The sequence below is a fragment of the Pezoporus flaviventris genome, unplaced genomic scaffold (assembly GCF_033815535.1).
Source record: "Pezoporus flaviventris isolate CSIRO_AGI_PZ_B2104156 unplaced genomic scaffold, CSIRO_AGI_Pfla_v1 ptg000036l, whole genome shotgun sequence".
Taxonomy (NCBI): domain Eukaryota; kingdom Metazoa; phylum Chordata; class Aves; order Psittaciformes; family Psittacidae; genus Pezoporus; species Pezoporus flaviventris.
The window spans coordinates 19092595-19116229 of NW_026892584.1; the positions used below are offsets into that span (position 1 = coordinate 19092595).

The 23635-nt window shown below is 37.0% G+C and overlaps 1 protein-coding gene across 2 annotated transcripts in view; it reads left to right on the top strand.

The window, feature by feature from the left end:
* DPH6 (diphthamine biosynthesis 6) overlaps positions 1-23635 on the top strand; it is a 210476-nt gene that overhangs the window by 48736 nt on the left and 138105 nt on the right. For both annotated transcript variants that reach the window (XM_061463436.1, XM_061463435.1), the window contains exons 5-7: positions 479-597; positions 11382-11443; positions 23074-23168. In XM_061463436.1, coding sequence (XP_061319420.1) covers positions 479-597; positions 11382-11443; positions 23074-23168 — 276 coding nt within the window. The remainder of the gene's footprint in view (positions 1-478; positions 598-11381; positions 11444-23073; positions 23169-23635) is intronic.

Genomic DNA, 23635 nt, shown 5'->3' on the forward strand with positions numbered 1-23635 from the left:
TGAAATAGCTCCTTTCTTCTTTTGCTTTACACTTTAAACATTTAATGACTGTCCATGTTACTAGGTATTTTAGAAAATATTGCTTTTGTTGATAGTGAGTTTCAGATCTTTTACCCCACCGAAAAGATTGACAGGACATCACAATGTTTCATTGTGATTGTTTCATAAAAAGTAATCACTTCCAAAGATACTAAGTGATTGGCATCCCTGAAGGTTTTCTCATGGTTTTACTTATGTTCCCATGCAAATCCGTCTACACTAGTGAGTTACATCTTACTTACATAGATAATTTATAGTTAGAACAATTTTTTTTCTTATATTATATGTAATGTCTATACTGAAATCTAGGAATAGTAATTGTAGAATAAAAATTATCTAAAGGTCTGAAATGAGAGAAATTAATTTTCTTTCATTTTATGAATCATGCTGTGTAAAAGCATAATGCTTGGCTTTATCCATTTTTTTGTTTATTTTTAAGTTGCAGAAGGCTTAATCTTCAGCCTTTAGCTTACCTTTGGCGTCGGAACCAGGAAATACTGCTTAAAGAAATTATATCATCTAACATTCAAGCCATAATCATAAAAGTGGCAGCTTTTGGTACGTATTCAGTTTCTGTGTAATATTGTCTGCTGAAACTTCCCATGGACAAATCCACAACATAACAGAGAAGAAAAGAAATTTTGGTCTGTATTTTACGATATGAAATGTTAATATGAAAAAAAAACAACAACCCACCAAAAAACAACCAAAATACCCCCACCAAAAAACCCACAAAAACACAAAACAAAAATCCACCAAAAAAACCCCTTGGAAAAGTAATAGCTGAGTAAGTCATAATGTCTGACCAATCGATTTACCTGTATGCAATTCATTCTTGGAGAAGACACAGAAAAACTGGAAAGTAATTCTTCCTGGCTAGTTGTTACATTCCTCTTGTAATGTATTTGTTTGAGTTTGGGTTTGATTTGCAGTAAAGATGCATGCATAATTCAGTGGATCACAGTATTGCCATTTATAGATGATGCGAACTAGTGGCTAGAAATTATTATAAAGCAACCATAAAATTTTTCATAGAAATACAGCAAATTAACATCAAACAAGATGTAATTATATGAGACCAAAACTTTTTGTGTAATGACAGTCTTTGAGTTGGTAAAGCATATAGCAAACAGAAATAGTTCATCACAGCCTTCAAAAAAAAAAGGTATTTACGATGTAGTTGTTTAGTAGGCCAGAAAATCAACATGTCCTTTCATTGTCAAATACGTAAAATGAGGTTTGAATAATGAAACAACATGAAAGATAATGTTCGGTGTTTGAATATAAAGCTATGGTAAAATAAAGTTTTATAGGAAGGCTTACTGAATGATCCTAAGAAGTGCATGAGAAACATGTATATTCATTTTGGGCCTCTACGCAGCTTTTCATGCAAGAGTTTTGAATGAGGTCTTAAGCATAAAGTGTGACCAAGGGACCTTTTCTTTTTGGTTGACTAAATATTTGCAATCCATTGTACCAAAGAATGGCTGGTATGATGCAAGAGCATCAGCGGTATTAGTGATTTAAAGATGTATGTTTAAAAAAACAGTTGTGTAATATTGCATTAGAAGTCCGATGGCTGATTTATCTGGGCAACTTTCCCATCAAATTCCTAGTGTCCATCTTCTTTAAGGAATGCTTTATAACAGAGTAATTTCTCCTTAAATATTAATGAATTATAATCCCTTTAGATTGAATGAATTCACTGACTTTTTTTTTCCCATTAATTTTTTTTAATTATTATTTATTTGTTCCTCTTCAGCTGGTATACTTTCTAACCAGTTTTTACATTACTCCTGTGAAGGTCTTGCTGTACTGTTCTCTAGGATCTGCTAGGGCTGCTAGTGGGACTAGGATGATTAGAAATATTACATTCCCTCATTCACTTGTAGGTAACAAGCAGTGTAATTTAATAGCATTTTCCTGAAATTGGAAGGCCAGTTATAAATGCAGAGGAGTTGAATGCTGTGTTTTCTACTATAATGCCCTTTTTTTTTATTTCTTATTTTGAACTGAAAAAAAAAATATAGTTTTCAGGCTGAGTAAAGTACATTTTAGTATTTTTGTTATTTTTCCATAAAATAAAATGCTTTCATTGCTTATGCTGACATGAAGAAAAAATAAGGCCACAAAGAACATATAACATGCTTTTTCACATCAATTATTTTTTAAAGAAAATGTATGATTTAAATAATAGATAAAACTATTTCACAAGTAGACATCATTGGTGACCTATCTTATGCCTGAAGCAAGATAAGCTTGTCTTTTGTGTTTTACAGTCTTAAAAAAACTTAAAATGCAATAGTTAGTGCACAAAGAGTGCTTTGTGGGCTATTCATTGAAGGAGCGAATACCATAAATACTTGTAGATAGCAATTAGATAGAAAATCACTCCAAGGTTGTTTTTTTTTTCTTTTTATTTTTTTGGCTATAGGTAAAAGAAAGATCTTATCAGAGTCAATTTCTCACCTGCCTCAGGCAGACGTAATTAGATGTAAGCAAATTTAATGGAGCTTTTGTGCTCTGGGGCCATTCTGTAATGCTTTAATAATTGCATGCCTTATTAAAGTGGATTTAAGGTATGAAGGCTGTTTAACATATCAAGTGGCAAAGAAGATAAGATACAGTTTAACTTTTTGCCTCTTAGGTTAATAATCAAAGCTAAACTGCAAGGAAATATTTAAAATAGCAGATTTAAGAGTCTGAAGAGTAATGCATTAGATAGTACATTGTACAGATGTTAATGCAACAAGCAAATCTGTAACCTAAGCCTGACATTCAGCAGCACTGGCATACTTCTACACTCAACCTTGTACTGTTTTCCATTAACTCAGTGCCAGTATTGACAAGGTAAAAGCCTGTAATTTTATGTAGAAAACACATAATTATGAAAGTAAATGAGCATTAGTTTAGTACATTTCCCCTAAATTCACCATTACAAATTAATACCATAAACTTTGCTAGTGGCAAGAGTTTTCTGTCTCAGAGAAGTGTGCTTTTCCAGATGAGATACCAATTGCTCTCACTTTACCCACAGAAGAAGTATTGTTAGCAAGCCTTCTTCACATGCCTTCTGTTGATCTATAAGTAAATCTGCTTGCTTTCCTTTAGTAGATTTCAGAGGCTTTCATGATGAGTCTGTGATCTAGCAGCAAACCTGAGCTATTTTTAAAAAAAAAAAAAAGGCTGCTTATGCATATTTATCTTCAGTGTCATTTTCTTGCTGCTAAAGTTGCCTGTATGATGAATAATACTTTTATATTTGAAATATACCCCTCTTCAGTGGAACTCCCAGAAAATCACAGGAAGGTTACTCAATAATACTTAAAATAGAAGCAGTTGTTGATTGTATTTAACACGTGCATGCCTGAAATTACAGTAATATCATTGCTCATGTGAGACGTGTATCATAGCACTGTGCAATATGACAGAGATGGTGTAATATAACACAATAATGTGGGTTTTATATCCTTGGCCTCCTAACACATTTTATAGATTAAAATACTAATTAACTTGCAAAGTATGCATTTAACAGATTCAACTTTTCATCTGGTAACTTCATTTACTGGTCTTACTTGTACTGCTGTTACAATGCATATTTCTTCCACTGCAGCATAAGGTGTAATACTCAGGTAGGAGTGAGAGGAGGGAGGTTACATTTGGAAGCAGTCTTTGAGTTCCTCACAGTATGGACCTCAGTAAAACCTGAGCATTGATTTTTATATAGTTTACTTATATAGTTAACTATACCTAAATCTTGTTAAGAATTAGCACTAAAGCACCAGCCGATATACCTTATAAAATATGACAAACTTCAGTTCTCATTTATAAGAAAACATAGTTGAAATTGGTTTTATGTTATGCAGTTAAAACATATTGTCCTCAGTGATTCTAGTTTTTCGTGAGCTTTTAAGAGTAACATTCACCTCCAGTAGGTTTTTATAAGTGCACATTGTTAGTGTGAGAAAATAATGGGCGGAAGGGGAGAGGGTGAATTACTTCTTCAATGCTTCAGTCAAAATCAGAATATAAACTCAAATTTCTATCTTTTAGGGGATTAATATGCATTATTTACTTCATACATTGCAGCTTCTTCCCAGTTTGGTTATAGCAACTTAATGATTTATTATTAAATGTAATACCCTAGAAAAACATTGTAATTATCATATCAGGCAACAGAAATACTAATTTGAAATAAAAAAACCCTCTTTCATGTTTAATTATGTTTCTAACTTCGAGCTGTTCTTTGGGCCACAGGAGAAATGGTAACCATAAGGCTGTTCAGCTGTTGAACAATAATAAAAGCTGAACTTTGTATCAGGGCTGATTTGCTTGTGGTTCTCAGCCTACATCTGTGTGCTGTTGCCACATCTGTGTTTTGTAGGTCCAGCTACAATGAATGATTCCAGACAATGTACATGTTAGCCATGGGTAGAGTTGAAATCAAAAGGTCTATGAAAGCCTAAATTTTGAGATGGTGTGGGCCCTAATTGCTTACCAAGGCTATTTCCCTCCAAAAACGGAGTAATGAGTTCTTAGGGAGCTATTGCCATTTCCTGTCTGTCAACAAATCCTAATGTTCCTTCTCTAAAATGAGATGTCTGAAGTAAGTATATTTGGATTTCTTTTGCTGTGAGAAGATCTTGATGCTTGCCTCACAAGGTCAAGAAGATTGGTATACTCCTGCTATACATGGAATTATCTGAAAAGCTGGTAGTTTAGTGAATGTTTTTGTATATGAGCTGTTAACTTAGAATGTTGCTTCTCAGTATAATGAAATTGGTACCTGGAGTTTTTCTTTATTATTTAAATCTAACTACCTAGGTATCTGCATTATTTTTATTATTTGCATAACAGCAGTGTACATAAGTGAAATCCTGACTGACTGAAATTGATGGTCAGACTTCCATTAATTTTTGCATAAGATTTACGTATAAAGTAGTACATTAAAAAAAAAAAAATAGCACCACACAGTTCCTTGTTAAGCACCTGAGGGTGTAATTTAGTGTTACAGATAGATCAACCTCTTCGATGCGTGTTTTCCTTCCCCCTTCTATTTGACTCTTCCAAACCACAAGTCTCTACTTGCTTCTGCCCCATAACAGGTCCTGTGATCATGTAGCTGTAGCTGGATGAGTCAGCAGAGAAGCACCACTTTTTTGTATGTGCTGGGAACTTACTGTGTAAATGCCATGGTCATATGGAGGACAAAACTTTCAGTAGAAAGCTTACCACTCATTTGAGTTGGCTTTAATGTCAGGTCATATCCTGAGATAAAATTGGTGGTTTTGTAAGTTTTGTCTGAGCACATCATCTGTGCAATGGAAGGGAACGGTGTTCTTGGAAAATCATAGAATCATAGAATAGTTAGGGTTGGAAAGGACCTTAAGATCATTGATATTTTCAGTAGTAACTAATGAGAGAAATTAGAAGGAAGAGTGGGAAAGTGAATGTGCATGAATACAGAAAAGCAATTGAAAGTTCTTGAATGCAGTGCTTCTTAAGAAGATGTCAGGCAAAATTGGAGAGGGATGGCTTAGGAGTGGAAAGATGGCTTTGCAGTTTGGGGAGATCAGATCATCTAAAGGAAAAGCAAAAGGGATGCATCGGGCTAAGAATGGACTTTCAGGCATTTAAAGTGAAAGAAGAAAGTAAGGATTCTAGTGAATGAGACAGAAGAATAGTTAGAGAACTTAGAGCTGGAAACTAATGGAAGAAAAATTGCTTAGTAAGAGATGTCAAAACCAGAAATAACAGAATGAAAAATCAAGAATTAGAAGTGGTGTCTTTTTAATTCTAGAATATTATTAGATGCTTGATAAGGGATGCATATTCACTGTACAGACTTCTGTGCTGAAACAGAGCATAAACTCAAACTTTTAAAGGCATATCTATGTAGTATAGAACAGATATGCAGTTAGACCTGGATTCTTGCTTTCCAGGTCTCTTTGAGTTGAAGTTTTAGGAGACTTCCTGTCCTAATTTCATTCTTTATTTCCACTCTGGTTTTTACCCTTTTGCAGGTGAGCTACTGAACTCCCCTGTAAGAAGTCTCTGTTGATCCTTTTGGGAACGTGACTTTTTTGTAATGCGGATTGTACTTGTTGTACAAACGTAACTTGTTTGCATGGGGATAAATATAGTGAGTGACACAAATTTTAGCACTTGTAGCAGGCCTCATTCTCTGTCACTGAATTAATTTCAATTCTTTTCTTCAAAACTTAATAGCACTAGGACTGTGTGTGGAAATACCAGAATTCTTTAACAGGGACAGAACAGTACCTTTTCTATCGCTAATGATGCTGGAATGGTTGAACTTTTCTAATTAAATAGATTAATAAATAAATCATGCTCTAAAGTAATTCTACTAAAAATATTTCAGTAAACCCAAGTTAAAAACACTGAAAACAGATTTATGTTATGAAAGCCCTACATATGTGACTATATGAACCAAACCTGAAATAACATTTAAGTCTCTGAAGTCTATTGAAAGTCCTGAGAGGAAGTTGACTGAGGCAGTATTTTCAGTTAGCTGAACCATTTGCTGTATAGTCTTGGATTTGATTAAAAGCAGTTTAATGCTGTTGTTAAGCAATTTCATGATCTTTTTAAACCATGAACATAAGGATCTGTGTGAAAATATTGCCTTCTTTGATGAAACAATACTAAATTTCTTCAAAGACTTACTGAGGTTTCTGTTCCTGAAAGGGCAGAGCTAAGTTGCTTTGAATCTTAGATGCAACTGGAATGCAAATAACATTGATGTTTGAAAAAAAAAATAATCACAAGAATTTACAGATAACATTGCTGGTATGAATAGTTTTAGAGCCTTTTACCTCTTAGTATTCTAAAATTTGATGACAACAGACTAACCTAGTTTAGAAAATATTTGATGCACTTCTGAGGAAGAAGATAAACTGTGATCCTAAAGAAACATACTACAATTGCTTCAGGATTAATGTTTTATAACTTTACCAGTTATCTTGAGAAGAGTTACTATACCTTCAGATTCCATCCCTGTATAGTTCCCACATGTACGTTACCTCATAAAAAAAAAAAAAAAAAGTAGGCTCATTATCATGTTGCATAAATTTAGCTCTTTTATACAATAAAATGGGAGTATATTCACCTGAAATCTTTTAGAGGTGGAGTAATAGCCCCTATGTCTTGCACTTTCCTTCATTTTTATATGAAAATTAAGCAGGTTTTACAGTTTTTGGGTTTTTTTTATGTTTTGGAATAAGAAATTTAAGGAATTGGATGAGTTCACCATTGTTACACAGCCTTTCATGTGTGAAAGTTATGAATCAACTATGAACCTGTCAAGTTATGCTAACAGACAAAAAGTTCACTTCCTAGCTCTTCATAGAAATGAAAGCTAAATATGACACCAAGAATAGTTTGCTTTAAGGCTTTTTAAGGTGTAAATTTACACTGCATTAATGTCTCTGTGGCAGGCATACTTCTACATCATAAAGAGTATCTGAGATTCCTGTGTTCCTGCAGAGTAAACCTCCTTTACCAACTGATCCTTTTGTGCACAGGCTTTTCATGGGCTATTTTTGATTCTGCATAATTTAAGAAATAGTGTTGGATCCTGCTTCATGAAAACCAGTGATTTTGTATTGTTTAAATGTGTATATTTTTCTTTCTAAGTAAAGTAGAGAATTTTACCTTCAGAAATAGTCCTGCTTTCTCTGTTCCCATTCTAAGATGGGTGGTTGCATCTCTCCTTTATACTCTTCTGCATTCCCTCAAAATTTCTGAATTTCTATACCTTAGAAGTCCCATCACCTCCTTATGCCATTTTCTTCCTGAAAAACAGAAATTGGAAAGAGAAACAGACTAGATTTGGTACCAGAAAACTTTAATCTTTCATTGCCTTTTTTCTTATTTAAAGATCTAAATAGTTCTTCTTTTGGTAAGCAGCTAATTGGGATCTTCCCAGAAACGTTATTGTGCTTTATACTGTCTTCCATCATCAGAAGTTAAGCCTCAGTCCCTGACTGTCATAATGATGGTATAAGGATACTAATCTTCTCAACAATACTTCTCAAGTCAGGAGAAGGAAGGAAGGAAACTTTTAAGTGTGGCTTTCAGAAGTACTTTATGTACCACCCTTTCTTAAAGCCAGTAGCTATTGTTTATTTTCTTTTATTCAGTGTTTTACTAAGGCGTAAACCCAGAAATTTTTATAATAAAATACTTTCTTAAAAATCAAGACTATTTTAAAATTTTAAACATGTATAAGGCATGTTTTTGTTAGTAAGATGAAGCTTTAGAATGTGGATTTTATTAGCTGAATGCCTTTCCATGAAAATGGAACTTGATTTTCTAATGGTCTTGATAAATGCAAGTAATATCAGGTAGTTACCGCTCAGGTGAGGGCTACACTAATACATGTGTATGAAGTGAACCATTAAATATAATTTTCGATTGCGTAACTCAACACTAGTGAAATGCCTTTTAGTTACGTTCTTTGGTGCATCTTTTTCACTACAGAACAAAGCCCTGACAAAGTCCTGAATCTCTTTTGATATTGCTAGAGTTCTCTACAGCATGTCTTCTGGTTGTGCATACGAGGGCTCTGCAACCCAGAGCGTAACTGCAGGAAAGAGTATCTGCTCCTGTCAGTTGGTTTATCAGGAATTTTGGATGGAGTAAAAATTGTTTGGAAGTGATTATGCCATTTGTGCTATCACTTATGATTGTACAGTAAAACTAGGCCACAAAAATAGAGTTGAGAGCACAATTTATTTTACTGATCACTGTTAAGTATTATCAAATCTTTTGAGATATTTCTGTCATCATGTACCGGTCTGTCTTAGAGAAACAAAGCTCCGTTTGCTCTCTTGACAGCAGATAATAAATTGACTGATGTAGTTCAGTTGGGGAGTTAAAAAATGCATTGAACATAATGGAGCATAACATTCTACGGTTAACATTTATTCATAGATGATGCAATTAAATAAAACAGGCATTAACTTCAAGGTCAGTCAGTAAAGTAATAAAAGTGAATATTTTAATTGAATTGTAATTGGTTTCCATTGATACATGCAAGTTAAGTAAGATAGATGTCAGTGCTGCAAATTATAGTTCCCTTCCTAATTAATTTCTTAATTCTACATACAGTCATCCAGGCCTTTGGACCTTGTTGTTGATTTATCCACCCATCCAGCTTTCTTCACATCTAGTTTCATGGAGGAAAGATCTGGAGGATGTGGTTAAATGGAATGTAATAAGAATTAACAATACATTGTTTCTGTTTTTAGTCTAAGTCATTTTAAGAACCTGAATCAATCTACTCAGGGGTTTAAAGAAAAATGTACAAAATAGAAGTATAGATTCATATTAACTGTTTTGTAGGTATAGTTATAGATACTTTATTACACTAATAGTAGCAGTAGACATACATTTTAGTCTATACATGCATGGCATTAAAGATTTGAGATACGGATTACTGGTTCTGCAAATTACAGGTTGCACTTGGTATTTATGAGAGTATCTATTTAGCAGAGTCTCTATTCATTAACCACACAAATCTGTTGGAAACTAAAGGAAATAATATTTTTCAAAAGAAGACAAGCTATCAAAAAACAGAATTCTACTGAGAAACAGAAAGGGTATATTGTATTCTCAGATTTCCATGTAGGTGCAATATTACTGAAGAGTTTAGCCATAATGTATGCATAGGCAGTTACTTGTATTTGTATATTATTTTTATAATATTTTTTAAATTATTATTTTGTGTTCATTGGGGACAGTACAGTAGGTACATCCTTATTAATATCAAAAATTGTGGAAGAAATAGCACATTAGTGTGTCTGTTTCTGACAACTTTTTCCCTTCTCACGTTTTTAATGTATCCCTTATCTTACATCTAGCAACATACATTTTAGTCTGCTAATAAAGAGCAATAAACCAATACCAAAAAAGAATAGAGGGAGGAAAAAACCTCAGTCCTCTTTCACTTTAATAATTAATAATTTTTAAAGTATTCCCTTAGATAGTAAGAGAATTTTTAATGTGCTTTAATGAAATATTTAAAAACTTTCTTAATGTTTTGAGATCTTATTCACTCTAACTTGTTTTAGTTTCACAGGAATTTAAATATACCAAGACAGTCATTGTAAAAATTAAAAGGCATATCATTTGAACTCAGCAACGAATTTCTGTAATAGTGTACCATACATTTATATAACAGCTTTCATCATCAATGATCTAAAGTGCTTTGCAAGGTACATACTTTAGAAATTGCTTCTAAATGGAATCATTCTGGTGGCAGCTCTTTAATGATACCCATTATTGTATAAAGCAATAGAGTAGGAAAAAATAGACAAGTATTGGAATCAGAGCAAAAAAAAAACCCAAACCACAAGAATCCAGAGTAGTACAAAATGTGATCACTGAAATTTTTCTAGTGTTCCTTCATTTTCAGAAGTTATCATTTGGTTTTTCTCATTTACGTGGTATCTTAAGACCTTTTGACCACCCAGTGTGAAATCCAACTGGGATATTTATTTGGTTGAAGGTGATGTCAGCTTTTGAAACAGTTATTACTGCATGTATATTATCCCAGTACTAATTTCTGCCAATTATTTGATTTATTCCTGAGAAGTGACCATTTAACAGCCATGAGTTGGCAAAAGTCAAAGTCAACAAGGTGAAATGGGAACACAGATGGACAAGTTAGAGGAATTACCAAGTGTTAGTAGGGCATACTTTTTTACCAAGAAGAATGAATCAAAATGAAGACATAATTCAGACTATTTTGTGATAGATCAGAAAGTACAAGACATTCTGTAAGTCTGAGTTTTCTTTATGTCTTCATCGTTTTGAATTCTTACCTTTTTCTGCGGGTCACACACAAAGAATATGATTTAGCAAAAAAGCTTTTACTGTGGGATACAATCTGTGACACTTCCAGCAATTTCCAGGAACTATATGAAAATTAACTTGTTATTTTAATTCAGTAGGTATTTACAAAGGTAACTTCTGACTGAGAGGTATAGTTCCATGTAATATTTTTATTAGCATGGACATACATGTTTACTTCACTGGTTAGTGAAATTTCTAAGAAAGGAAAACAATAGTTGACATGCAATGGAAAGGTAATAGGCCTTATTTTTCCACAAACAGGGAAACCAGTTGCCCAGAAAGGATAAGAAGGAAAAATTCTGATGAAGTGTGGTTTTGGTTTGTTGGTTTTGTTTCTTTTTTGTTTCTTTTTTTCCCTAGGGGGGAAAAAAACCGAAAAAAGTCCTTATTGATATTCTAACAGTACTTTATAAAAATGTGTTGACACTTTGGTTTTTGTTTGTTTGTTTGTTTTTGTTTTCCAGGTTTAGATCCAGATAAGCATCTAGGAAAAACTCTGGATGAAATGGTGCCTCATCTTTTGGAAGTGAGTATTACTTAAAGGATCCTCATACAGGTAAAGTTGCAATGAAAAAGTAATATGGGCAAAAAATTCAGTAAAATTAGCTTAATTACTTAGTTACTTTCAGAAATGAGGTGCTAACCCAAGGCTTATCTTTGTACATTGAATATAAGCCTCTGATATGCACTTTCAATAAGAAAAATGTTCTTTCTGGAGATAGAACACAAATGGTGCCGCTGTCATGAAAAAAAAACTAAAAGGAAGAACCCTTAATATTAAGGCTCAGTGCTAACTCATATGTTAATATGATAAAGCTAAATAATTGCATGTGAGTTAGAGACATTCACGGCAAGGACAGGTGACACAAAACTTCCCCATAGATATCCCTATATGAATGTTTCATACCATTTTTACACAGCCCGACTGGATACTATAGGGCCTTTCAAAAATGGACTGAGAGGTTTATTCCTGAGGATGTACTTAATTCTGTGCAAAGGGTTATGTAGTCTTCAAAGCAGGGAAAATGCTCGTATGTGGAGCAAATAGATTTATTTAAAGAAAAAATATTTAACTAGATGGGGAGAAATGGGGTAGATGGGGAGAAATGGGGGAAAGAACCAGGTTTTATACCAGGATTTTCTTTGAGTTTGAGGTAGAAGAATCAAACATCATGCTAAATACAGTTTAAGAATAACAGGTCCGAAAGTGTTTTTAATATATTGTCTGTGACAGTGCCAATTTACCATAGTTCCTTTCTTGTCCTTGAGCCTGTTTAAAAACCGATGATTACCTGTACATTTAGCTATTAATAGTCTTGCTGTAACTTTTATCAGGGTAAGATGTCTGAATTTGCTCAAAACAATTTCCTAAAAATACTTTTTTTTGTTAATCTGAGTAGTTACCACTCAGCCTTGCTTTGTAAGCAGTTTTTCTGGAGCAGTTAAGGTCATGGCAAACTTGCCTAAGAGAAAGAAAAAGTAACTAGAATTTGTTAGAAACTTGAAAAACCTCTTTTGCTGCTGAAAGATAGTGTATTTAAATAGGAATTATATCTTGAGTTTATTTCAGTAGTCATTTATGTGGCTGGAGAGAAGAGGATAGATAATTGGTACTTGGCAAAGTTGAAGAGGAAGAACAGAGGTCCATAACATTCAGATAGTCTTACTTGTAGAGATTGTTGTTGGCCTGCTCTTACTTGAGGTTTGCTGCTTCTGCCTCAGAGCTGGAGAATCTGCCCAGAAATCCTTCCCCCCTGCTATATCAACTAGTTGATGTGAAAAATCCACTTCATTATCTCCTTTTGTAAGTCTTGCTTCACTTAGATCTTCAGATAATCTCAACTGCAGCAAAGGTTTAAAAATACCAGGGAATGGAAGGAGAGGTATTATCTCCTGCTCCAGAAAAAGGGAAGGAAAGTAGGGGAAAAATATCTTCCTAAATGCTTGTAGTACGGGTAAAAAAAACAGTGGCAGAGACATAGAGTAAACAAAAATAAGTTAATACTAACTATATATAAAATATTTCTTTGTATCATCTCATGTGGTTTTAATAAAGATACACTTAACCCAGTAAATGGTTGCTAAATTTAGGGATATCAGTAAGATCCAAGAATAGTTAGAAGAGAGAGTGAATTTATCTGTTCTGAAAATAGATGGATTTTCTACAGGAAACAGGGAATGGGTTTGCCACTTCAGGCATCAGTAAGCTTTTGGATTAGGTGATATGAACTCATTAAACACTAAACTAACTGTAAATCAGAAGCTGTATTAACATGGCTGTTTGCCTTGACTGTTCACCACTTCTCACCACTGAGCACCAGATTTTGCAAGTTTCAGTTCACCACTTGTGAACATGGTTAGATTGCTTCCAGGAGCTTAATTGCTACATAGGTATTCCATTGCCTGAACATGCTGTACTCACTGCACTCCACGATTGCTTCATAGACCTGCTCTGATGCTGGCATTCTGTGTAGTGCAAAAGAGTAACATTACTATGGAGAAGCAGATTTACTGACATGTGAAGTCATGTTCTGTGTGTACTGTAGAAATGGCTACTGATTGTAAATTCGCAGGAAGGTTGTTTGGAAGATCTTTGGAGTCATGAGTAAATAATGCGTAGTTTAAGAGTGCCATCAACATTTAAATGCTCTTCACCCAGTTTGTTGCTGCAGATCACTTAAGCAATGTTTCTGTTTGTCAGAGCCATTCGTTTAGAGTCTTAATAAGTGTCAGAGAAGGATAAAACTTTGTAATCATGAAAAAATAAGCATTTTACTGTGGAACATATTTAACAGAAGCATCAGCTTTACTGTAATATCAGTTTTATACTGGTTAGTTACATTTGGATGAATTAATACTTATGTGTGACTAGTTAAATAAGCCAAAAGGAGGAAAGTACAGTTCCTGTATTTGCAGAAAGATTCTGTTACCAAAATTCAGGTTGCAGCTTCAGTGGCACTACAGATGGGTAGCTACTCACTTAAATCTGTAGTCTTGATTTTCTTTAAAACTGTAGCAGCAAGTGTTGCAGTTTTAGTTATGTTAAGAGGCCATAATTAAAATAAGACTAAGGAGTTATATGTCTCCATTTGGTTTCACCATCATGCATTTAAAAAATAAAAAATAAAAAAAATTACCTGGTATTTTGGAGAAAATGTATTCTTCCTGGTATGTGACAGCTCAAGTGAAGTAATTCTTATTTACCTGGTTTCACTGAAATCATTATTGTCGTGGTTTAGTACTTCTTGAAGGCACATTTGCAGGTTTTATCTTGTATTGATACAACAATAAACTGAACAATGACTGCATAGCTTTAGAACTAGTGGGGCGATTTTACCCTGCTTGGAACTGGTTATCAGGCCACTGTAGGGGAGACTGACAACTGATTGTTTATGTAGCTGTTTCTTGTGCATAGGCATGCTTGTGAAAATCAAAGTCAGTACAAATAAATTGTTTTAGCTTGATACTTAGTTGACTTTAAAACCTAATAAAACCAAATCAATAACTATAAACAGAATAGAAATGCTTAGGTTTATGACATGAAAAATGCTCTTTTTGAAAACAGTGAAGTCTTTATCATCGGAAGTTCTGGTAGACACAATATACGAGCAAGGAATTAGTAGATTTCGGTAATGAAGAGAGGAAAGATTTAATATTCTGGCCATACCAAAGCAAACATCATAATAAATTAATTATTAACATTACACATCACCAAAACTACCAGAACTGTATATACTCTTATATCTTTGATTTGTGTTGTATTGTCTAACCAGTAATTTCAAATTTCACAACCAAATCCTGGGAATTTGCTGTTGGATATTTTTTTGCCAATTTATATTTTTCCCTGTTCTTGTGGGATTCTCTTTCGGGTTCTCCGTTGACATCTAATGATACGTTACATAGTTGTTTATTCACCTGGTGCAGAGTTTTCCATTACATTGTGTTTGCTAGTGTGGTATGCAAGTTTATGAGAGTCTTTGCAGTTCTGTTTAAAATAAGTTGTGTAGTGTTCTATGTGTTCTTCAGTTTTGTTGAAAACCAGTTTATATCTTCATAAGCTCAGTGCCAAAAAAAATACCAATGTTGAGTAAAAGACAGTTTTTTACATTGAAACACAACATGTATGAAATGTTGTCATTTGGGATTGGCAGGGAAATATCCTGCTCTACATTTTAGCATGTGTTTATAAAGTTCACTTGTCTGATACTACAAATCAGGAATTAGGACTTTATTTCCTACTTTTTATACTAAAAGCTTACATTAAGGAACAGGCTATAAAATAAAAAATAACTTCTATTATAATTTGTGTTCTGTACATACAAAAATGAGCATGAAGTAACCACTTTCTTTTCAGAAAAAAATTTCTTGTCTAAGCATTACAAGAGGCATGTCACTGTTAATTGAAAAAAAACCAAAAAGCAAAAAAAAAACCCACCAAAAAAAACCCAAAACAAAGAAACAAGCAAAAAAAAAAAAAAACCCAACAAACCCAAACCAACCCATAAGTAAACACTGGTTTCACTCACTGAATTATTTAACTTTGGAAAAATATATTTTCAGACTTCAGATTTACTTCAGTTTGTGTACAATAAAAATGATAGTTATTAATCTAAAGGGGAGGTGTTTTGCTGCTGTAGCAGCAAAAAATGATGGAGGAGTATTGAGTGGGAAAAGCTTTGATTTAGTTTTGAAATTTTTCAATGACTTTACATACAGAAGGTTGAACTTACGAGTACAATGATGATCTGCAACCCATACATTTTTCAGGAATTAATTTTACTGGCTGAGGGCATTGGCACTGTGGCAAGGAAGCTTCTTAAATTGCTGCTTTTTTCTAAATAATAGGTGTCTAATAAATTATTGATGAACGGTTGCTACATAATTTCTAAACTAAAATTGCTCTCATGTCCCACTGTTTCTTATATGCCTGGAGCCCTAGCTTTTTACATCAAAAACATTATTGGCAATTTACCAAATCTCAGGGGCTGCTCATATTCTCCTGAGACTTTATTTATAAAATGGCAAATGCATACTGTGGTTATAAGGAAGAAGGTGTTTACTACAAGGGTGGTGAGGCACTGGATCAGGTTGTCCAAGGAAATGGTAAATGCTCCATCCCTGGCGGTGTTCAAGACCAGGTTGGACAAAGCCTTGGGCAACATGGTCTATGGTGAGGCATTCCTGGCTATGGCAGGGGGGTTAGAACTAGATGATCTTAAGGTCCTTTCCAACCCTAACCACTGTATGATTTTATATTTGTCTGTACTTCTGTCTCCACTAATAGACAATAAGAAAACCTTTAGTCATTTGTATGCTTGCCTTTGAAGTTGATAAGTACTTCTTTATATAAAGAATGTTCCTGTCTGTCTGGGAACAAAGGTCTTCACTTGCAGTAGGAAGCATTTGAATTCGTATCTTTTATCTTTGATTACTAAGCTTAAATGCCAAAGTCAGCTTTAATCCTTTTATTTTGTTCCTGTTGGAAGAAGCTGTTCTTCAGGTAATGTTTGGGTTGATCATCTCTGTGTACCTTGTGTCTCATTGTCTATTTAAGTTTAACTTTGTGTAGTCTAGAAGACTTATTTCTTTTGGGTTTTGAATTGGGCTTACGTTTTTAGTTAAGTTTAATTTGTGAATGTACTGTTTTCTGGCTCATCTGAGCTAGAAGGCAGATTTGGCAAATGTAAAATTAAGATTAGGGTTTAAACTCTTGTATTGTTATAAATATAGCATCCAACTTGCAAAACAAACTAATTGTTTTTCAAGAAATGTTAATTTTCTAAGTGACTAAAAGGCTAAGTTTGATATCACTGATGAAATTTTAAAACATTGCTGACTTAAGTGAATGTTAAGAATCTTTCTCTGAGCTGCTGAATATCCTCTGTTCCTGTTGACATTAGTGGGAACTGAAAATCCGTTAGCACCTTGTATAATTCGTGTCAAGAATGATCTTGAAACCAATTACATTGAAAATGAGGATTTCCCACAAGAAAGATAGGAAATAGTCACACATCTTTTGTGTATTCTATGTTAATTACCAATAATTATTCTAGGCACTGATGTTTACAAGCAGAGCTACCAATTTTGAAAATTACTTGGAAACAGTCACTGCTTGTATTCACTGTGGAATAGTGAGATTACAATTATAAAGATTTTTTCTGATTTTTCTTTATTTTTAATAGTTTTATTTAGGGTGGGATTTTTTTGTTTTTTTTGGGGGGGGTTGTTTTGGGTTGTTTTTCAGGGGAAGCTACAAGAGGAAGAATAAAAAGTTTTAACTAACTGTTTTGTAGGTTGTCTATTCTTGTTGCATCAACATTAATTATTTTTGATATTTTTTTCCTATAAAACCTTTTTGCCACTGTTCAAGGAGTTCTCTTTTGTGTCAGGACTGTAATTTTTTAATAAGCATTTGATTAAAAGTAAACACTTCAAAGCTGTAAAAAACTTTGAAAGTGATCTTTAACACAAACCACACATTCAGCTTCAACAATAAAAATATAGTATCATTTGATTATATCAGATAGACTTGCTACACAAATCTGCTGGTAACCATATAAAAGACTGAATCTACAATGTATAAATATCCCAGTTGAATGATTGCCTAAAAATACACAAACAACAAATTTGGAATTATTTCCTAGCCCATAGGTGGACTTTTTCTAACCATCTCCTGTATGTTGTGGAGAAATGCATTGCTGCTTTGACTGAAAAGCACCACAAGTGGGCATCTGTTCCTCTAAGAAAAAGCATATAGGATTTAATAAATATACCCAGTAGTAAACATTGGTGTTTGAAGTGGAGCTAAGGACTGCAGTTCAGCTTCTTGTGAACTACCTAAAGCAGAATGTTAGAATCATAGAATAGTTAGGGTTGGAAAGGACCTTAAGATCATCTAGTTCCAACCCCCCTGCCATGGGCAGGGGCAGCACACACTAAACCATGTAACTCAAGACTCCGTCCAACTTGGCCTTGAACACTGCCAGGGATGGAGCATTCACAACTTCCTTGGGCAATCCATTCCAGTGCCTCACAACCCTTCCAGTAAAGAACTTCTTCCTTATATCCAATCTAAACTTCCCCTGTTAAATTTTAAAATGCCACCCCTTGTCCTATCACTGCAATCCCTAATGAAGAGTCCCTCCTCAGCATCCTTATAGGCCACCTTCAGATACTGGAAAGCTGCTATGAGGTCTCCATGCAGCCTTCTCTTCTCCAGGCTGAACAGCCCCAACTTTCTCAGCCTGTCTTCATATGGAAGATGCTCCAGTTCCTTGATCATCCTCGTGGCCCTCCTCTGAACTTGTTCCAACAGTTCCGTGTCCTTTTTATGTTGAAGACACCAGAACTACACACAATACTCCAAATGAGAGCAGAGTAGAGGAGCAGGATCACCTCCTTCGACCTGCTGGTCACACTCCTTTTGATACAGTTCAGGATACGGTTGGCTTTCTGGGCTACGAGTGCACACTGAAGCTGGCTCATGTTCATTTTCTCATCGACCAACACCCTCAAGTCCTTCTCCACAGGGCTGCTCTGAATCTCTTCTCTGACCAGCCTGTAGCTGTGCCTGGGATTGCTCTGACCCAGGTGTAGGACCTTATACTTGGCATGGTTAAACTTCATGAGGTTGGCATCGGCCCACCTCACAAGTGTGTCAAGGTCCCTCTGGATGGCATTCCTTCCCCCCAGGGTATCAACCAAACCACACAGCTTGGTGTCATCGGCAAACTTGCTGAGGGTGCACTCAATCCCACTGTCCATGTCAGCAACAAAGATGTTAAACAAGACCGGTCCCAACACCAATCCCTGAGGGACACTACTCGTTACTGGTCTCCAGCTGGACATTGAGCCATTGACCAGAACTCTTTGTGTGCAGCCATCCAGCCAGTTCTTCACCCACCGAGTGGTCCACCTCTCAAATTGATGTCTCTCCAATTTAGAGACAAGGATGTCATCTGGGACAGTGTCGAACGCTTTGAACAAGTCCAGGTAGATCATGTCAGCTGCTCTGCCCCTGTCCATCAGTTCTGTAGCCCCATCATAGAAGGCCACCAAATTGGTCAGGCAGGATTTCCCCTTAAGGAAGCCATGCTGAAACGAAGTACCTTGTTGTTTTTCATGTGCCTTAGCATGCCTTCCATGAGAACCTGCTCCAAGATTTTGCCAGGCACAGAGGTGAGACTGACTGATCTGTAATTCCCCGGGTCATCCATCTTCCCCTTCTTGAAAATGGGGTTATATTTCCTTATATTTCCCTTTTTCCAGTCTTTGGGAACTTCACCTGACTGCCATGATTTTTCTGATATGATAGACAGTGGCTTAGCAACTTCATTTGCCAGCTCCTTCAGGATCTGTGAATGGATTTCATCAGGTCCCATGGACTTGTGCACATTCAGGTTCTTAAGATGGTCTCAAACCAGATCTTTTCCTACTGTGGGCCCAAGGTCTTCATTCTCAAAGTCCCCGCATCTGCATTCCAAGACTTGAGTGGTATGGTCAGAGCCTTTGCCAGTGAAGACTGAGGCAAAGAAGTCATTCAGAACCCCAGCCTTCTCCAAATCCTGTGTAGCCAGTTCTCCTGAGAGCTTCTGGAGAGGGCCCATGTTGTCCCTAGTCTGTCTTTTATCTGCAATGTACCTATAGAATCCCTTCCTATTATCTTTCATATCCTGAGCCAAGTTTAATTCTATCTGGGCCTTAGCTTCTTGGACAGCATTCCTGTATTCTTCCCAGGCCGCCTGTCCTTGCTTCCACCTTTTATAAGACTCTTGTCTCCCTCGAAGTTTCCTCAGCAGCTCCTTATCCACCCAAGGAGGTCTCCTGGCCCTCCTGCAGCACTTCCTTCTGGTTGGGATGCAACACTCCTGAGCTTGTAGCAGGTGATCCTTTAATGTCAACCAAGAGTCTTGCCCCCCTGCCCTCTAGGGCCGTATCGCATGGAACCTTACTAAGCAGGTTCCTGAAGAGGCCAAAGACTGCTCTCTTGAAGTCCAGGGCAGTGAGCTTGCTGCACGCTCTTCTCACTGTCCTGAGCATCTCGAATTCGACCATCTCATGATCGCTGCAACTAAGGCTGACCTGGAGCATCACGTTTCCAACGAGCCCACCCTTGTTGATGAGCACAAGGTCAAGCACGGCACCTCTCCTTGTCGGCTCCTCTATTACTTGCAGAAGGAAGTTGTCTTCCACACAATTGAGGAACCTCCTGGATTTCTTGTGCTGGGCCGTACCATCCCTCCAGCAGATATCAGGGTGGCTGAAGCCCCCATGAGAATAAGGGCCTGTGAGCGTGAGGCTTTTCCTGTCTGTCTATAGAGTGCTTCATCCACAGATTCCTCTTGATCAGGCGGTCTGTAACAGATCCCCACAGTAATGTCTCCCATCGCTGTTCTCCTTTTAACCCTGACCCAGAAACTCTCTGTGGACTGCTCACCTGTCCCCAGACAGAGTTCCATACTCTCCAGCCTATCCCTAACATAAAGGGCAACTCCCCCTCCTGCCTCCCAGGCCTGTCTTTTCTGAAAAGCCTGTAACCTTCCATTCCAACACTCCAGTCATAGGAGCCATCCCACCATGTTTCTGTGATGCCTATTATATCATACCCCTGTAGACGTGCACACATCTCTAATTCCTCTTGTTTGTTCCCCATGCTATGGGTGTTTGTATAGAGGCATCTGAGCCGAGCTCCAACTGAAGCCGGCTCATTGGCTGGAGCAGCTAGAATATCTCTACATTGCTCCGAGCATTTATTATAGGTGCTGGCAACTGACTGGGTGTGTTGGGATGGAATGATGCCCCCCTCCCCCAACACATCTAGTTTAAAGCTTCCTTGACCAGTCTGGCAAGCCTCCTACCAAAACCGCTCCAGGTAGCTCCAGCAGCCCCCGGTAGACCTGGCCTACTAAACTGAGTCCCATGTTCTAGATACCCAAACCCCTGACTATGGCACCACCTTTCTAACCATTTATTAACCTGGCTAATCCAGCTAGCCTTTTTAAGGTTCTCCTCTTTATCCTGGATAATTAAAGACTGTCTGAGCTCCAGAGCCCCTAACCACCTCTCCCAGGGTTCTGTAGTCCTTCTTTATGTTCTCTGGGCTTCTGCCATCTATATCCCTAGCATCCACATGTATCACCAGAAGTGGGTAATAATCCGTGGGATTTACTAGAGCAGGCAGCCTCTCTGCCACATCCCTGATCTGTGCCCCTGGTAGGCAACACACTTCCCTTGAGACTGGGTCAGGCTGACAGATAGGTTCCTCTGTCCCTTTCAGTGTAGAGTCCCCTACTACTACGACCCGCTGCTTTTTCCTAGCAGCACCAGTAGAGATCTTCTTTACCAGGGCATCAGCTGGCTGTTTCTGGTGCGAGCATGTTTCTTCATCAGCCCCCTGCAGGACAACAAAGCGGTTCTGGGTGGGGACATCAGATTATGGAGGAAGCCCCTTGCTTTTAATTGTCCTCTTCCTCCTTTTTTTTTGTGTTTTTTTTTTTTGTTTGTTTGTTTGTTGGGTTGTTTTTGTTGTTGTTTGTGGTTTTTGTTTTTTGTGGGTTTTTTTTGTTATCAGTTCCCACCTTCCCAGGTTAACGGCCTCCTTCTTTCCTCCATGAGGTAGAGGTGAAGCTCGAGGCCCCTGCACAGTTTGGGCCGGGAGCAAGCATTCCTGCTTCCTCTCAGCTTCCCTGACGTCTCGCAGTCTATTAAACAGCATCCCGCAGCTCAGCCCCTGCTGCAGGAGCACCTCCACCAGGGAGCACCGAGTGCAGCCCTGCCCATTGTGCACCCTCCCCTCACCAGACCAGTGCAGGCACTATACGCTCAGAGCTCTGCGCTGCAGCCTCCCCTCTCATCGGCTCTGTCTAGGTGCCTATACTGGCCACCGCTGGGGCAGCCAGAGGCGGCCCTGGTCATAGGGCGAGTGCTCGCCCACCAGAACTGCCTCGACCTACCCTGATCACCCGCACTCCTGATCGCCCATGCTCCCTGGGCAGGTTTTTAACCACTCACAGCTGGTGCCGCCCCTCCTGGCTCCGTCCCCTGTTAGTCCCTGCTCACCAGCAGAGCTGCCGGCTTCTGGGCAGGTCCTGTCAAGGACCTGAGGCTCCCTCGGTGGCTGTTGCCACTATGAGTTGAGGCTCCTGGACCCTGAGCTTCCTCCCCTTCTCAGATGTTGAAGGCGTCCTCTCTCAAGCTGCTCACCTCAGCAATGGACTCACCTCAGTAATTGAAAAAACATGGACAGGACTTGGCTTGAAGAAGCTAGTTCTGGAACACTTCAGAAGGTGATATAATCCGCTGATCAGATGAATTTATGTTGCAGAAAAATGGAAGCTGTCCCCATGCTCAGGCATGGTATAGGTACTTGATTACTATCCACCAGTACAGTACAATTATACGGAATTACAGTGAACTATTTGGCAATTGTGCGCTCCTTAACTCCAGCAAAAGAACTTTAATTCCTGCTCCACAGGTCATATCTCATCTATAAAGCAGGGCATAGTCACATCTCTCATTTTGAATAGATTGGTTTATGTTGTTACATGTTTTAGTGGAATATCCAGAGCTTCAAAAATATTCATAAATGTGTGTGTTGACTTAGAAACTATATTCAGTACAATTTATAAAGGAAATGACGTTACTACCTCTCTAGGTTTTACTTTTGACTTAGAAAACTTTTGTTCTATTTTTTCACTTTTTCTTTTTTTAAGAATGTATTTTTAACAAAATACAGAATGCAATTGTTGAACCTGTTGCCAAAAAGTGTATTCGTTGTATGCTACTATGTGAAGTGCTACTTCTTGTGAGGATTTACAGTATAAGTTTCTCACAGAAATGAACTATCTATGCTAAGGAAAGATAGGCAAATACAGGAATCTGAGCATCCTGTCATGGCCACTGAGGAGGAAGAACTAGGAATTCATTCATTTATCTGAATGTTACATTGGCCGTTCTACTTAAAATAGAACATTGGTAATTTTTAGACCATTGTCATACAAATATTAAGAAGCGATAACCCTCTGTATGATATTTGGGTTTTTTTCAGCCTTGTAATGGGTAGTCTTTTAGGAAGTGCACACTGAAATTTTCAACAAAATTTATTTAATAGACTGCTTTAATGTAATACTTCTGTGTTTAATTTTCCTTTTTTGTTAGCTTTCTGAGAAATACGGAGTCCATGTTTGTGGAGAAGGTGGAGAATACGAAACATTCACTCTGGACTGCCCTCTATTTAAGAAGAAAATAGTTGTGTAAGAAACAGTTTCTTCCAACTCCTCATATTAAAGCAATGGGAACATATTCACATTTAGCTTGAGGCAACTTTTGCTGGCAGAGGTAAAACATGTCCTCCAACTTCACAAACACTCACTTTGTCTAACACTGGCAAAGTCCTCTGAAAACCTAAATCAATACCTGACAAGACAAGGTCTTCATAGGGGGCTATAAACTTTTTAGACATTTGCACTTTCATTTACTTGCTGATTATGGCATGCAGTAAAACTGGTAGCTACACACTGACACTTTTATTCTTTCATGAAGTGTGAATTGCCTGTAATATTTATCTTTCATTACAGCTACATTTGATAAAATGCCACATCAGTAGCCTGTGGGTTCTATTAACTCTGTGTGTGTGTTTTAAGTTTAGTAGCTTAGAATGATAATGATAAACATTTTTCTGTGATTTTTAGAGAATATTTTAAACACAAACTTTGTGTGG